This window comes from Lipotes vexillifer, unplaced genomic scaffold (assembly GCF_000442215.2).
Source record: "Lipotes vexillifer unplaced genomic scaffold, Lipotes_vexillifer_v1.1 scaffold382, whole genome shotgun sequence".
Lineage (NCBI taxonomy): Eukaryota > Metazoa > Chordata > Mammalia > Artiodactyla > Lipotidae > Lipotes > Lipotes vexillifer.
In genome coordinates, this window is record NW_006780611.1 from 11,231,427 (window position 1) to 11,247,143 (window position 15,717).

General features: G+C 57.6%; 2 protein-coding genes and 1 pseudogene across 2 annotated transcripts in view; all 3 read left to right on the plus strand.

Moving 5' to 3' along the window:
* The first annotated feature begins 1,637 nt into the window (after positions 1-1,637).
* On the plus strand, positions 1,638-2,999 carry SSTR3 (somatostatin receptor 3). Its single transcript, XM_007454063.1, has one exon. The coding sequence runs from the start codon at positions 1,667-1,669 to the stop codon at positions 2,942-2,944; it is 1,278 nt and encodes a 425-aa protein (XP_007454125.1). The 5' UTR covers positions 1,638-1,666; the 3' UTR covers positions 2,945-2,999.
* A 5,654-nt stretch (positions 3,000-8,653) lies between these two features.
* Positions 8,654-8,983, plus strand: LOC103070727 (ras-related protein Rab-6B pseudogene; annotated as a pseudogene).
* A 6,182-nt stretch (positions 8,984-15,165) lies between these two features.
* C1QTNF6 (C1q and TNF related 6) overlaps positions 15,166-15,717 on the plus strand; it is a 6,011-nt gene continuing 5,459 nt past the window's right edge. Inside the window, exon 1 of the mRNA XM_007454064.1 lies at positions 15,166-15,231. The gene's annotated coding sequence lies outside the window, so the exon portion shown is untranslated. The remainder of the gene's footprint in view (positions 15,232-15,717) is intronic.

The window sequence follows — 15,717 nt, forward strand, 5'->3', positions numbered from 1 at the left end:
TGTCCACCGGGGTTCCTCTGATTCATTCGGTGCCTCAAACGCTGATGCAGAACTTGTGCTCATATGAAAGGGACGAGGGAAAGGACCAGAGCATCTCCACGCTTGAGAGTCAAGTCTAGCAGGGTAGCCAGGAGGAGTCTCAGCTCCTTATAACACACGAGAAGTGTAGTAAGAAGGTGCTCTCAGAGTGAATGGGGACGCTTGTTCCCACTGTACCGCTGGGCAAGCTCTTACTCACGTTTCAAGACCCACTTGAAGTGCCCTCTTCTCGGGGGAGCCCGCCCCACCAGCGCAGCGGGGAGCTGGCTATTCTTGCCCTTACCTCCAGCGTGTTGTGAATTTCTCCGCCATCGGTCAGCCTTTGGGGCAGAAGGGGCCCCAGCCGCCCACCCCCCCAGGTTCACAGCCAATCATCCTTCACAGCCCTGTTCACAGCAGGGCCTTTGTCGCGCTGCAGTGGGATGAGCAGGGCTGAGAGAGTCCTCAAGGGCTTTGATTTCCAGGGGAAGGGACACCTCTGAGCCTGTGGTTCTTAACTCCATTCAGAATCTGAGGAATCTGATGAAAGCGCTGGGCTCTGCCCAGAAAAAACAAGGATGTATTAACTTTCACCAGAGTTTGGGGGGTTTATGGATCCTCTGAAGTTCATCAGGAGACTTGGGTTCAAGGTTAAGGACCTGTGATATGCAGCAGTGTTTTTCTAGCGTGAGAGCAGAGACCTGTTTGGGGGGTGTCTTAGTCTGTCCAGATTGTTGTAACAGAATCCGATGGACTGGGTGGCTTATAAACAACAGAAATTCATTTCTCACCGTTCTGGAGGCTGGGAAGTCCGAGATCAGTGTGCCGGCAGATTCGGTGTCTGGTGAGGACCTGCTTCCTGGTTCAAAGGCGGCTGTTTTCTTGCTGTTTCCTTGCATGGCAGAACGGACACGGGAGCTCTCTGGGGTCTCCTTTAGAAGGGCACTAATCCCACTCATGAGGGCTCTACCCTCGCAACCGAATCACCCCCTCAAAGGCCCTCCCATCTAATACCATCACACTGGGGGTTAGGATTTTAACATATCAGTTTGGCGTGGGGGAGGACACATTCAGTCTATCACAGCGGGTGATCCACTTGGGGCTCTGCCAGCAGGCTAATCATACGTAGAAAGGGCAGATTTTGTTTTATGGAACAATATGACGTCATCGGGTTGCAATGTAAAACACACTGGTGTCAAAAACGCTTGGCAAATGCTGGTATGGAGGAAAGGGCTTATGTTGTCATCAGCTTATTGAATGATCCCCTTACTGAACATTCACGGAGCACTTGTCCTGTGCGCAGGTCAAGAGTCACTGGTGTCCAGGTCAGTTCTGGTCCTGCTTTTTGGGGCCAGGCAAGCCAGAGTCCCATGCCACACCCCTGCTATGTGGTACAGCGTGGTCACTTCACCTCTTTGAGACTCAGTTTCCTCATGTGAGAAGTGGGGATACCTTGCCCGCCTCCCTTGCTGGCCTGTGCAGAGTGAATGAGCCGTGACAGGTCAAACTCTGGCCAGGTGCCCAGGAAGTCTCCAAATTCAGTGTGATGGGGGAGGGGCTGAAGAGAGAAAGCCGTGCCCTGCCATGACCAAAGTGTGTCCTCCCTCCTCCAGGCCAGTAGCTGACTGCTGACCACCCTCTCTTGGCCATGGACACCCCTGGCTATCCTTCACCGGTGCCCACGCCCTCGGAACCCTGGAACGCCTCTTCGGCTTGGCCCCTGGATACCATCCTCGGAAACGCATCCGCAGTGCAGAATGCAGTAGGGCTGGCTGTCAGCGGCATTCTGATCCCACTGGTCTACCTGGTGGTGTGCGTGGTGGGCCTGCTGGGCAACTCACTGGTCATCTACGTGGTCCTGCGACAGACGGCCAGCCCGTCGGTCACCAACATCTACATCCTCAACCTGGCGCTGGCTGATGAGCTTTTCATGCTGGGGCTGCCCTTCCTGGCCGCCCAGAACGCCCTGTCCTACTGGCCCTTTGGGGCCCTCATGTGCCGACTGGTCATGGCTGTGGACGGCATCAACCAGTTCACCAGCATCTTCTGTCTCACTGTCATGAGCGTGGACCGCTACTTGGCGGTAGCGCATCCCACCCGCTCAGCCCGCTGGCGCACGGCGCCCGTGGCCCGCACAGTCAGTGCGGCCGTCTGGTTGGCCTCAGCCGTGGTAGTGCTGCCCGTGGTGGTCTTCTCGGGCGTGCCCCGTGGCATGAGCACCTGCCACATGCAGTGGCCCGAGCCGGCAGCGGCCTGGCGGGCTGGCTTCATCATCTACACGGCCGCACTGGGCTTCTTTGGGCCGCTGCTGGTCATTTGCCTCTGCTACCTGCTCATCGTGGTCAAGGTGCGCTCAGCTGGGCGGCGGGTGTGGGCACCCTCGTGCCAGCGGCGGCGGCATTCTGAGCGCAGGGTCACGCGCATGGTGGTGGCCGTGGTGGCACTCTTTGTCCTCTGCTGGATGCCCTTTTATGTGCTCAACATCATCAACGTGGTGTGCCCGCTGCCCGAGGAACCCGCCTTCTTCGGCCTCTACTTCCTGGTGGTGGCACTGCCCTACGCCAACAGCTGTGCCAACCCCATCCTTTACGGCTTCCTCTCCTACCGCTTCAAGCAGGGCTTCCGCAGGGTCCTGCTGCGGCCCTCCCGCCGTGTGCGCAACCAGGAGCCTCCCCTGGGGCCTCCAGAGAAGACAGAGGACGAAGAGGATGAGGGAGAGGATGGAGGCGGGGAGGCTGGGCAGGAGGGAGCAGGGGAGCATGAGGGGCCGAAGGAGACGAATGGCCGGGTCACCCGCATCACGCAGCCGGGTCCCAGCGGACAGGAGCAGCCTCCCAGCGGCCCCACCAGAAAGGAGTGTCAGTTCCTACCCCAAGAACCCTCAGCTGCGGAGAATTCAGGCACCCTGCACATCAGCTATCTGTAAGGGCCTGCGGAGGGCCAGGGTAGCCCAAGGGCAGGGCAAAGACTGTGGGTACGCCTAGGGCATGCCACCTGAGGTGCCAGGGGCCCGTGATGGGAAGCTCAGAGGCCTGGGCTCTGATCCCATTGCTGCCGAGACTTGCTGTGTGACCTCAGATAGGCCACTTCCCCTCTCTGGGCCTTGTGTTCTCCTCTGTGACTCAGGGATGGGAGATATGGCCTGGACGAGCTCTATCGGATGAGAAGTCTGGAGGGGCATCACTGCCGGGCTGGGTAGGGTCAGGTTAAGGGGATAGGTACCGACTGGCTTTCCCCTTCCGAAACAGAGCATCCTCAATCTTGGCCCTCAGAGGGATAAACCAAGGCCTGGATTTCCCGGGCTCAGAGTCAGGTTCACAAAAGAGGGAGTGGGGGCCCACATTCACAGGGAGTGGTACTGCATCCCCAGATAGGATAAAGTCTTACCTGGTAGGGAGAAGGGGTGTGAGATTGCCCAGGCCCCCACCAGCTCTCCCCTTTTGCTGCAAGGCTGTGGGCAGCTCTTCTCTCTCCGGGCCTCAGGCCTCACCTGCTAAACAACCCAATAACCTCCAGGCCCCCTTGGCCCAGACAGTCAATGCCAGGTCTCCTGTATTCCCGGACAAGAGGGGAAGAGGTGATTTTCTAGGAAGCTAATTAAGTCGAGCTTCAGGATCCCTGACTGCTCGGGCCCCCTTCTGAGGCCCTGAGTCTAATTTTGTACTTGTAATTTTGTATCCCTTTTCTTAAAGAGGGACCCCATGTTGCATAAGCTTAGGCCACCCAAAGGCTAGCTCAGGCCCTGTTGAGGGCAGCTAATCAGTCCTCAAAGCAGCTCACTTTGTGTCCTGTGGCTGGAGGGGGTCGCAGGGTCTTTGAGGGCTCAGGAACCTCCTCATAGGAGAAATCCTCCTTGCTTCTCCCCCCTCGGCGACTAAAGCAGGGACCTGGCCCAGGCAGACTGGAACGGAAAGGCGGACTGGAACGGAAAGGCGGAGTGTCTAAACAGAGCTGGGAGGGGAGGAGAGAACAGCAGGGAGACGAAGGGGGAAGAGAAAGGCGACGGAGGAGGAGGCGGAGGACAGATCTGCTCCATGACCTTGGGGCCGACCTTGGCCCCTCTGGGCTGAGCTCAGTTGCAGCATCACCGAAACATGGTTGCCGGTGCCTGGCCTGATGAAACTCGAGGAAAGGATGCCATCAGGGTGGAAAAGCAAATGCTCTGAAAGGTACAGGCTCAGCCCCCTTGAGGGCCTGCAGTGCTGGTAAGAAGGGCTAGGCCTTGGTGGAAGCCTGGGGGCAGAGCTGAGAAGCAAGGCCTGGCTCCCCGGAGAGGTTGGGAGGAGTGGGGCAGCGCTGCAGGCTGGGGAGCAGGCCTCCCGGCCCTCTACATGTCCCGGGGCAGCACGTCGGAAAGGCCCAAGGAAGACGAGACTAAAGGAGGCTGGAGAGAGGCCACAGGGAGAGGCCACGGTCCAAGGCTGGGCCTGGGGCTGGCCTGGCCTCCCTGCCAGAGATGACCCCTTAGAGCCACAGCGAGACTGGTCCCGGAGGGTAGGGGGTCCTCGGGGAAAGCATGGGAACCACAAGTTGGGAGGCCTAGATCTTCAACTCACCTTCAGATCCTGTCTAGCCTTGACCTCTCTGGGCCTCAGTTTCCCATCATAAAATGGAAGTGCTTGTCCCAGCTTGCCTGCCTCCTGGGATCTGGGAAGAAAAGGAGTCGTTTGGGGGTAAACTGCCATGCACACTGCAATGGCTGGGGGTGGGCCTTAACAGATTATAGAGTGGAGGCAGCCCCCTGCCAGGCGTGGCCTTCAACCCCTTCTCCTTCATCAAGTGGCTTCTCTGTCTCCAGCCCTTGGGGGTGAGGGCACTACAGGACATGAGGAAGGGAAGTTGGGGGTCAGAGACCAAGGATCAGGGAGGCAGCGCTTGGGGGAGAGTGAGGCCCCGTCAGGGGGAAAGAAGTTTACAAAACTAGAGCTCGTGTGGAGGTTGGAGGCCCAGTCCTCAGTCTGGTGTCCCCTGAGGCAGATCTGGGGGTCTGAGGAAAGAGGGCCCCTGGCATTCCAGCATTTCCTGCTTTCCTGGCCAACCCTACTTTCCTGATTCCTGGGGCAAGTGAGACTGTCCTGCAAGGGTGGCTGGGAGGCCCCTTAGGGAAATTCTGACTCTAACTCTTGTCAATAAAGTCAGTGACACATGACAACTGGCCTGGGCCAATTCCTCTGGCGGGCGCTGTGTTTTTAGATGGGTGTGCATGGGTGGGGGTGGGTACGGGCATCTATCTCTATCGGGATGCTCCTTCTCTCCTGTCTCTCAGCTCTGCGTGCCCAGGCCTCTTTGTGTATAGCCTCCCAGAATCCTGGTCCTCCAGGAGTCATGGAAGACGTTCCTGACAAGCCTCGGCCTGCACCCTTACAGATCTTGATCCAAAGGCAGTAGATATACTCTCTTCCTGTGTCCAAATATCAGATCTCATGCAAGAGAGCTGGCTGGTTCTAACTGAGTCACATGTTGGCCCCTTGGGCCAATCACCAAAGACAAGGTGATAGAATGCCATGATTGGCCAGATGTGGGTCATGTGTCCATCTTTCCAGCTAGGAAGAAGGTGGGACACTGTGATGGACAGTTTGGCCTGACCAGTGGGGTAGGAGTTGGGTAAGGGACTGACTATCAATGGCAGGGAGAGAAGAGCCAGGCAGCAACAATAATGGGATGGGGGAGGGGTGTGTTAACGGAGTGCAGGGACACATAGTGGGTGCTCGGGGCATCTCAGCCATATCCACGAGTGAATGTGTATTGGGGTGTAACGCTGAGGGCCAGCTGTGTGTGTGGCAGGTGTGCATGGGGTGGGAGCAGAGGAACTGCTTGCAGTCCAGGTTGTGTGGGGAGTGGGCCTGGGCCAGGGTCCCCTCTCTGGATCCCACAGCCCTCCAGCTTCCCCATCTCACCATATGTCACTACCTGTGCACGCTCTTGTGCATTTGTGTGTGTGTGTGTGTGTGTGTGTGTGTGTGTGTGTGTGTGTGTGTGTGTGTGTGTGTGTGTGTGTGTGTGTGTGTGTGTGTGTGTGTGTGTGTGTGTGTGTGTGTGTGTGTGTGTGTGTGTGTGTGTGTGTGTGTGTGTGTGTGGTGTCCCAATAGCTTTGTCCCTCCAGGCAGGGGCTGTGCCTGATGCATCTGTGTTCCCAGGGCCTGGCAGTGCTGTGGGCCCCTCATATGACTATTTGGAATGAATGACTGAATGGGGGAAATTCCATTTCTCAATTCCAGGGGGGAATTTTCACACTGTGACTCTAGCCTCCTTTGGATCTGTGCAATGTGGTGACCCTGAATAAATGAGGGGGGGCATCAGGGGAATGGAAGGAGTTATATGGGGGTTTGGGGCTGGGATCTGTGGGTTATGGGAACTACAGGGGCTGTGGGCTGAGGGCAGGCTCTGGGGCTGTGAGCCCGAGCCGGCAGGAAGGGTGGCGATGACCCTCTCTGCCTGATTCCGTCTCTCCAGACATCCAAGTTGCTCAGACCCAAGACCTTACCTTGAACTTGTCTCTCAGAGGCTGTTGCCTGGCAACAGCCCACGGCCACCAGGCTCTGGACCAGGGCTTCATATGTCAGCCTCAGCACCAGCAGAAAGGAGTCAGGAGTCTGTAGGCCCTGGGATAGGGGAGGCCAAGGCCCCAGGGCTTCAGGCCCTCCTCACCTCCAAGGGGTGGAGGAGACGGAGGCCACAGTCCCATGGGGAGTTGACAGCCTGGGTGCCACAGGACTCCAGACACAGAAGAAAGCACTCTAAAGGCGGCAAGAACCCCAGGCTGTAATGTGAGGAGCTTTCCCTGGAGTTGTGCAAGGCCACGGTCCTGCCAAAACCTCAGGGTGCTCCCCTGTGACTGGCAGGCCCTGGTGAGACTCTTGGTGATTCTACTGGAAGGCCATGGGGCAAACACATCCCCAAAATGTCATGAGACCCAAAGTCAGGAGGCCTGGGACCTAGGCCCACTCTGCCATGAACCTACCACACAGCCTTGGCCATTCACTGACCTCTCTGGGCAAAGTTCATTAAGTTAATAAAGACTTTTCTGAGCACTCACTGTGTGCAAGGCCCTGACACCAGGCTGGGGAAACAGACACGGTTCCCGTGCCTTGTGGCGCTCACAAGCAACCACACAAGTAAATGGACCACTATCCAGTGGGGACGGCAGTGCCCTGTGCTCTGGGGGATCACAGCTGGCGGGAGGGGTCCGTGTTGGGGGCAGCACTGAGAGCAGAGGGTGAACCTGAGTGTGCCCGGCAGGGAGACTGTATGTGCTAAGGCCCTGGGGTTGAAGGAAGGCAGTGAATGAAAGGGAGAAAAGCAGAGGTGAGGCCCGATTCAGGGACAGAAGCTGTGTCAGACAGGACCGCCCAGGAGGTTTAATTCCAGTTGTGCATTGAATTGTGTACCGCTCCCCCCTCAAATTCATATGAAGTTCTAACCTCTAGTACCTCCGGATGTGACCTTATTTGGAAATAGGGTCCTTGCAGTTATAAGCAGTTAAGATGACGTCACCCTGGAGTCAGGTGGGCTCCTATTCCAATATAACTGGTGTTTTTAAGAAAAGGGAAGATTAGGACACAGACACGAGCATGGGGGAAATGCTGGAGTGACGGTTCCACAAGTTAATGTCAAAGATTGCCAGCAAAGCACCAGAAGCTGGGAGAGAGGCCTGGAAGAGGTCCTTCCTCACAGCCCTCAGAAGGAGGCAACCCTGCCCGACACCTTGATCTTGGACTTCTAGCCTGCAGGACTATGAGAAAATAAATTTCTGTTGTTTAAACCACCTAGTTTGTGGTACTTTGTGCTGGCAGCAAACTAATACAATTCCCTCCTGCAAAACGGAGCCAACAGTCCCTCCTCTTCTGGGTCTCTGGAGGACCTTGGACTAATTCATTCATTCTTTCCTTCAACAAGTGTTTACAGAGCAGCCGCCAACGCAAAAACCTGAAGGCAGAGAATTACAAGGCCTGGCTTCAGTGGTGAAGGAAGTGTTACTGAACATAAGAGAAAAAGAGGGGGTTCTTAAGCCCCGGAACCTGGAACTGTCTGGTTTTGAAGCCCGGCTCATCCATTCACTAGCTGTTTGACCTAGAGCCAGTTAATTAACCTTCCTGTGCCTCAGTTTCCTCCTCTTTGAGATGAAGATGAGAGTAGATGTCTACTGTTAGGAAGATTAAATGAATAGAGATTCATAAACAGCTTAGAACAGTGCATCGTAGGTGTTATGTGTTAAATAAACATGAGAAGTGCTTTAAGAGAAGCAAGAATCCAGCCATGGGTTGGGGAGGACGTCTCCCCGGAAGGGTTATAGCCCAGCCAAGCATCAAGAGGGAACTGGAGTTTGTGCACCAGGAGGAGGCATGCGAGATGTTCAAGGTACTAAGAACAGCTCTGCTACCCATTTTACAGCTGAAGATAGTGAGGTCTGGGATGGTCATGTGATTTGCCCAGGGTCACAGCACCAGAGGCAGGACCAAGAACCACGTTTTCCTAGTCCCCAGTCCAGTGTCTGTAGCTTTTAGAAACTATGAAATTGAGGGCCAGGGTGGCAGGAGTAATGCTGGGGGTGGAAAGAGCTCTGAGGCCAATGGTGCCAGCTCCTTGGCGGCCACTGGCGGTAACAGATGATGTCCTTGGGCAAGACTCAACAGGCATGAAGGGCAGCCCAGACCAGCGGATCGATGATGTCAGGACAGACAGGGGCAGTGACGTCATCATCCTGCTGGTGGGCAACAAGACCGACCTGGCCGATAAGAAGCAGGCGACCATCCGGGAGGGCAAGCAGCGTGCCAAAGAACTGAGCGCCACGTTCATCGAGACCAGTGCCAAGACCGGCTACAACGTGAAGCAGATCTTCCGACGTGTGGCCTCGGCTCTGCCTGGAATGGAGAACGTCCAGGAGAAAAGCAAAGAAGGGATGATCGACATCAAGCTGGACCAACCCCAGGAGTCCCTGGCCAGCAAGGGCGGCTGCTCCCGCTAATGCAGTCTGACCGTTGGCTTCCTCTGACACTACTCACTTGTTGTGAGCACCCTCCAGCGAGCCCTGCAGCCTCGGCATAGGCCTGCCTGGCAGGCTAAGGTGGTGTGTACACAGGAGTGAATGTCAATGACACACTCACGCACATACGTGTGCACGGAGAGCAAGGCCAGTTCACTTTTTCACAGGATCAAAGAAAGTGCCCGGGGCCACACTTGGCCTCCTCCAGGGTCCCAGACACCCCAGGTCCTGGCTCACACAGCCCAGGGACACAGCCTGTACACAGCCAGGAGCTCCTGCCCTCTGGCCATCTTGTTAACAGGAAGGGAACATGAGGCCTGCAGGAGTACGGGGCCTCTCGGTCCTGCTCTCTGCGTTAATGACCAGGAAATATGTCAATATTTGCACACAGGTACTGCTGGCCTTGCTGCACTTGGTCAGTGTGCCCAGAGCCTGCTTGGTTTCACCATCTGTGAGACGAGGGGCTGTCTCTGTGCTTGGCGCGGGCCTTCTGCCCGCTCATCAGACAGGGTGGGTCCTTCCTCCTTGCTGACCATGATAAATGGCAGCAATTATGGGGAGAACAAAGCAAACACACAATGCCCATTGACATGGGTGGTGTGGCAGGTGAGCTCACGGCCACACAATCCATTTCGAGCCTCACAGCCACCACTTCTTAGCTCTGCGTGCCTTTGGGCCAGCCTCAAAAATCCTCTTGGAGCCTCAGTTTCCTCATCCATAAAATGGGCTCGGTAGCCCCATCTCACAGGGCTGTCGCAGGACCGGGAGGCGGCGGGTTGGCTCCGGCCGACGCCAGCACTGTGCTCTGTGGCCGGCAGGGGGCGCCGCGTAACCTTCCCCTCTCCGCTTGGCGCCCTCAGCCGCTCCGCTCAGCCGGACTCGGCTCTATTCGGCACCAGTCGGATCCACTCGGTCAGACCCGGCGATAATCGGACGGACACGCTGGTCTCGGCCGGACTCGGCTCTGCTCGGCCAGGTTCGGCTTTGCTCGGTTCTGTTCGACTCCGCCGGGAGCTGGACTCGCAAAGGCCCCTCCCCGGCGCCCCAGCGGCTCTTTCCTCTCGTCTCGCTGTCTGCTTCCCGGATAGAGGCGCGGTGGCCGGAGCAGAGCCGCTCCCTCCGTCCACAAGCCGGCGGGTTCCTCCGTGGCGGGGGGCTGGTCTGGCTGCGTTCATCGAGACCAGTGCCAAGACCGGCTACAACGTGAAGCAGATCTTCCGACGTGTGGCCTCGGCTCTGCCTGGAATGGAGAACGTCCAGGAGAAAAGCAAAGAAGGGATGATCGACATCAAGCTGGACCAACCCCAGGAGTCCCTGGCCAGCAAGGGCGGCTGCTCCCGCTAATGCAGTCTGACCGTTGGCTTCCTCTGACACTACTCACTTGTTGTGAGCACCCTCCAGCGAGCCCTGCAGCCTCGGCATAGGCCTGCCTGGCAGGCTAAGGTGGTGTGTACACAGGAGTGAATGTCAATGACACACTCACGCACATACGTGTGCACGGAGAGCAAGGCCAGTTCACTTTTTCACAGGATCAAAGAAAGTGCCCGGGGCCACACTTGGCCTCCTCCAGGGTCCCAGACACCCCAGGTCCTGGCTCACACAGCCCAGGGACACAGCCTGTACACAGCCAGGAGCTCCTGCCCTCTGGCCATCTTGTTAACAGGAAGGGAACATGAGGCCTGCAGGAGTACGGGGCCTCTCGGTCCTGCTCTCTGCGTTAATGACCAGGAAATATGTCAATATTTGCACACAGGTACTGCTGGCCTTGCTGCACTTGGTCAGTGTGCCCAGAGCCTGCTTGGTTTCACCATCTGTGAGACGAGGGGCTGTCTCTGTGCTTGGCGCGGGCCTTCTGCCCGCTCATCAGACAGGGTGGGTCCTTCCTCCTTGCTGACCATGATAAATGGCAGCAATTATGGGGAGAACAAAGCAAACACACAATGCCCATTGACATGGGTGGTGTGGCAGGTGAGCTCACGGCCACACAATCCATTTCGAGCCTCACAGCCACCACTTCTTAGCTCTGCGTGCCTTTGGGCCAGCCTCAAAAATCCTCTTGGAGCCTCAGTTTCCTCATCCATAAAATGGGCTCGGTAGCCCCATCTCACAGGGCTGTCGCAGGACCGGGAGGCGGCGGGTTGGCTCCGGCCGACGCCAGCACTGTGCTCTGTGGCCGGCAGGGGGCGCCGCGTAACCTTCCCCTCTCCGCTTGGCGCCCTCAGCCGCTCCGCTCAGCCGGACTCGGCTCTATTCGGCACCAGTCGGATCCACTCGGTCAGACCCGGCGATAATCGGACGGACACGCTGGTCTCGGCCGGACTCGGCTCTGCTCGGCCAGGTTCGGCTTTGCTCGGTTCTGTTCGACTCCGCCGGGAGCTGGACTCGCAAAGGCCCCTCCCCGGCGCCCCAGCGGCTCTTTCCTCTCGTCTCGCTGTCTGCTTCCCGGATAGAGGCGCGGTGGCCGGAGCAGAGCCGCTCCCTCCGTCCACAAGCCGGCGGGTTCCTCCGTGGCGGGGGTCTGGTCTGGCTGAGCCCTAGGTGGTGCCAAAAGTGGCTGCAGCTGGCGGCAATCTTTTCCCAGGGTTTGAGCCCGAAGCGGGTGGGCATGGAGGGGCTTCCCCGGCTTGAGGGTGGGAGTCGCTCCCCTTAATTCTGCGGAGGGAAGCGGGGAGGATGGCGCTGGCCTCTCGCGTGCCTTGGCGACCCCATCATCCGGCTCTGCCACTAGTCAGCCGTGGGGAGGGAGCCAGTTGCTTCATCTGTCTCCCTGAGCCTCAGTTTCCCACTCTGTAACAACAGGGTCCTCGTCAGGGTCCAGGAGGACTGGGATGGGGCTGGCTCTTTCATTCTCTGGGCCCCTTGGGGATTCTCTTTCCCCTTCTGTAAAATGGGATTAAACTCGCCCAACTCGGATTAACACCCGTCGGAACAGACATGGGTTGCTGAAAAGCCCAGGACGCAGAAACTGAGTCCGGAGAGCGAAGTTCACCCGGGATGACCCAGCTAGTCGAAGGAGGGGTATGCAGAGCCAGGAAGCCGAGTGAGCGAGCTGCCTTGGAGAGGGAGGGTCCCATTGGACCCTCTGCCCACTTTGCAGGAAGTGGGGTTTGGAGGAAGAAGTGAGGGAACGGGCGCCCTAGCCAGCCCCTAGCACGTCTTAGTGGGCCCTTCGTCTTTCCCCTTCTCCCCTCCTTAGCTCCCTAAGAAGGGGACGGGCGGGGGGCATCACAAGCCCGTGGTGGAATGGGGTGGTGCCAGGCGCATAGCCTCTCCCGGTTTCCTTTGTTTAGTTTATTATCGTCCTAGAACAATTAGGTCATTAGCCAAACACGACTTGCATAGCTGACTCCGGGAATCATGTTTTGGGTTCTGTCTCACTTTATGACAGGCACACATTTTATTTTTTAAAAATGCATGAAGAGTTCTTGGTGCTTTGTAAGCACTGACTAAACGTCACTATTTTTATATCTTCTTCCCAACCTTGGGCTGGAAGGTGGACGTGGCTAGGAGCTTGGTTCTGAGAGTTGGGGAGTGTGTGTCTCATCTGTGTGCATGAGGAGAATGGGCTCACCATATTCAGGGTTTAACCCGGGAGAAACGGTGCTTGGTGGCCGGTGTAGAGCACCCCCACTGGTTCTCCCACCAGGTTGCTCAGATGCTCTTGGCCTCCTCACGTTCCTCTGGCCTCGGGTCACCAAGGCTCAGAGGTAGGGAGACATGCCCAAGGACACGAAGCCAGAAGGAGGTGGAGCTGAGACGTAACCCAGTTTCGTCTGCCCCAGGGCTGGGTCTCTGTCTCCACGCTGCCTGGCTGGCCTGCTGGGGAGATCCTCAGAATGGCTGGGAGACCAAGGGCTGATGCACAAATGGGGTAATTTGCGACATGGTGAAAGAGAGAGGGAGGAAAAATGTTAGAGTAGTGTATAATATTCCTGAGTCCTACTCTCTTGTCTGCCCTGCCCCCAGCCAGCTGCCTTGGACCAAGGGGGATAAGGGACCCTTTTCTGGGGCATTGACCTTGGCTGGGAGTCAAAGGAGCTGGTCCTAGAACCTGATGAGAATCATGTGCTTTTCCAGACCTCACCTGTCAAGTGAGATGAGGCTCCTTCTCCGCAGAGGGGCTGTTGAGCGTGGCAGGGAGCACACAACGGGCCCTGGACCAAACCACTTCTGTGTCCCCAGCCTGCTTCTCCACATCCCCCATCCGTCTTCCCTTCTCTTCCCTTTCTCCTCCGATGCTAGGCTTCCTAAGCCAGGTCTCTGTGAGGCAGCCCGGAGCTGTGTCCTGCCCCCGTGCTGCTGAGTCAGCCCTTTTCCCGCTGGAGGCAGCAGTGAGGCGAGGGTGGGGAGGGGGCTCCCTCGCCTCCCTCCCTCTGCAGCCCTGGCTCAGTGCCCTGGGAATGCTGCCTGGGGCAGGGCCACGTAGAGGGCACAGCCAGTGTGGACCTGACAGTTTTCCCAGTGTCCTTAGGCCTTCCATCTGCTTTCCTTCGGGGCCCCTTGAACCCCTAAGCAGGCCTGGGGTGAGAGTGGGGTACTCCAAGTGGGTTGGGAGGCGGAAGCAGCACAAAACTAGAAGGTGGGAGAGTCTGGCTCTCATCCCAACGTGGACTCCAGTCTGCTGTTTGACCTTGAGCCGAAGACTCCCTGCCCTCCCTGGTCACAGTGTCCCTGCTGGACAGATTCAGGAATTGGATTAGATCATCTCTAAGGGTCCTTCCAGGCCTGGATATTCTGCTGTGTGTTTATCCCCCAAAGTAATAAAAAACCAGAAGCTAAGAGATGGGAGATGGTCAAGGACACACAGCCAGGGCTGTTCCATCCTCCACACTGCCCAGCTGTGAGTGGGGCCTGGGGGTTAGTGCCCAAAGCCCCAGACTTCAATAAGTCCCCCTAGGTCGCTGCGTTCCTGTGCCTCCTGAGAGCGATAATGTCACCACCTCTCTCTGCCCAGGGGGCAGGCCCTGAATTGCAACCTTTGCCCGCAGCCGTGCCCAGCTGTGCCATCGTGGGAACTCGGGTAGGACGGAGAGCACTTCCGTCCTGTAGGGCTGTGGTTCCTTTTCACTGTGTGACCCTGTGAAAGTCACATCAGCTCCCACCGCGAGCTCCCTTTCCCAAGAAGAGTAAGAAAATGCATGTAAATACCCTTTGGCTCCCAAAAACCCCTGCAAAGGTGAAGCCTGGCCCAGGCAGTAGGTACTCAACAAATGTAGAACGAGAGGGTGCTAGAGGGCGAGGGATGTTTGAGAGAGTCTTTGCACAGGGGTCTCTGACCCCAGGGAACCAGGACTGCAGCCTTTGCAAAGCCTCCTGCAGCCTAACCAGAAGGAAGCAGAGGCCCAGGGGCGTATTCTGTGCGGGCTGCCCTCCTGTGGCCTTCTTGGGGGTCATTTCCACAGGTGGATTGGCTGTAGAAGGCCAGGAAGATGGATAATCACGGCAGCATTTCCAGGCGGAGGAGGAGGACTTTGGTGTCCATTGGAGGTGGGGCTGTTGACCTGGCTGCCACCCTTACCTATACTCTTACCTGATCTCAGAGGAGGTGAGACCTTCACTCAGCAAACGTTTACTAAACTTCCTCCTGTGACTGGCACGGATGGGGCTGGGGACTGGAGTTCTACAGACAACTAGGGTCTGAGAGGGGAAGGGACTGGCCAGTGGGTGCCAGTGCCAGGATTTGAACCTGAGGCTACTGGGCTGGTGCCCGTGCCCCCTCCGTGCCGCCTGCCCCAGTGACTCAGAACTAACAAGCTCTTCAGCCTAGGCTGGAGCCCCCGGCATGGGGATTCCAGCACTGCCTTCCCTTCCTGAGCAACTTCTGGGGCTCCCTGCCCTTCCCCCTTCCCAGCCTCAACTTCCCATCAGGGGCCTCAGACCCCTTCCTGCTGGAGCTTTATGGGGTCTCTGAATGAAACAAGACCCTCTAGGACCACCAGAGAGTTAAGCCAAGGAAATCCTCAGCTCCCTTTTTCTCCGGAGAACCCAGAGGCTGGAGGGGAGGGAGCAGGGAGCAGGGGAAGTGGGAAGCCAGCTCAGCCCGCCCCCTCCGCCCTCCCTCCCTCCCTCTGCTCTGCCTCCATCCCTTTCTCCCTCCCTCCTTGGCCAGCCTGCAGGGCCTGGGGTTCTGGGCCAGCAACAAGTTATAACTGCAAACATGGACCAAGGAACCAGAGGCGGCCCAGAGGCCCGGGGTCTGTGAGCTGCTGTTTGAGGCTGCAGGACACTGGGTGAGTGATGGGAGGTCCTGCAACTTCCTCCAGCAGGGCAGAGGGGGTTGGGGTCAGAGCCTGGAATTCCTCTCCTTTCTACTCTCTTCCTGGACACATCTCACATCTTGGGGCCCTGCTCTCTCCTTCTGACCCCGGCCACCTCCTCTAGGGTCTCCCTTCCCCATTCCCTCCTTTGACTGAGACTTTAGCCCTGGTGAAGGGCTGCCCTCCGATGCTCCTGTCTTGTGCGCACCCCTACCTGGACAGGCACCAACTCAGCTCAGCAGGACCTGGCCCTTCCCCCACCCCAAAGAGGCCCCAGCGCCCTCATGGAGGCAGCAGGGACCCCCAAATCACCCCCAATGGCGTGGTCCCTCACTCATTTGATCCCTGTGTGACACCTTCCTCCAGGGACAGTCAGTGACCATGGCTGTGGTGATTATTACTTTCGTTAAAGGCTGCTTTGCTTCCCGCTTCCTGCATCCCCCCCTCCCCACCCCCCAC

Excerpts from the sequence above, each read along its gene's own strand:
- SSTR3 (XM_007454063.1), top strand. The coding sequence starts at position 1,667 with ATGGACACCCCTGGCTATCCTTCACCGGTGCCCACGCCCTCGGAACCC.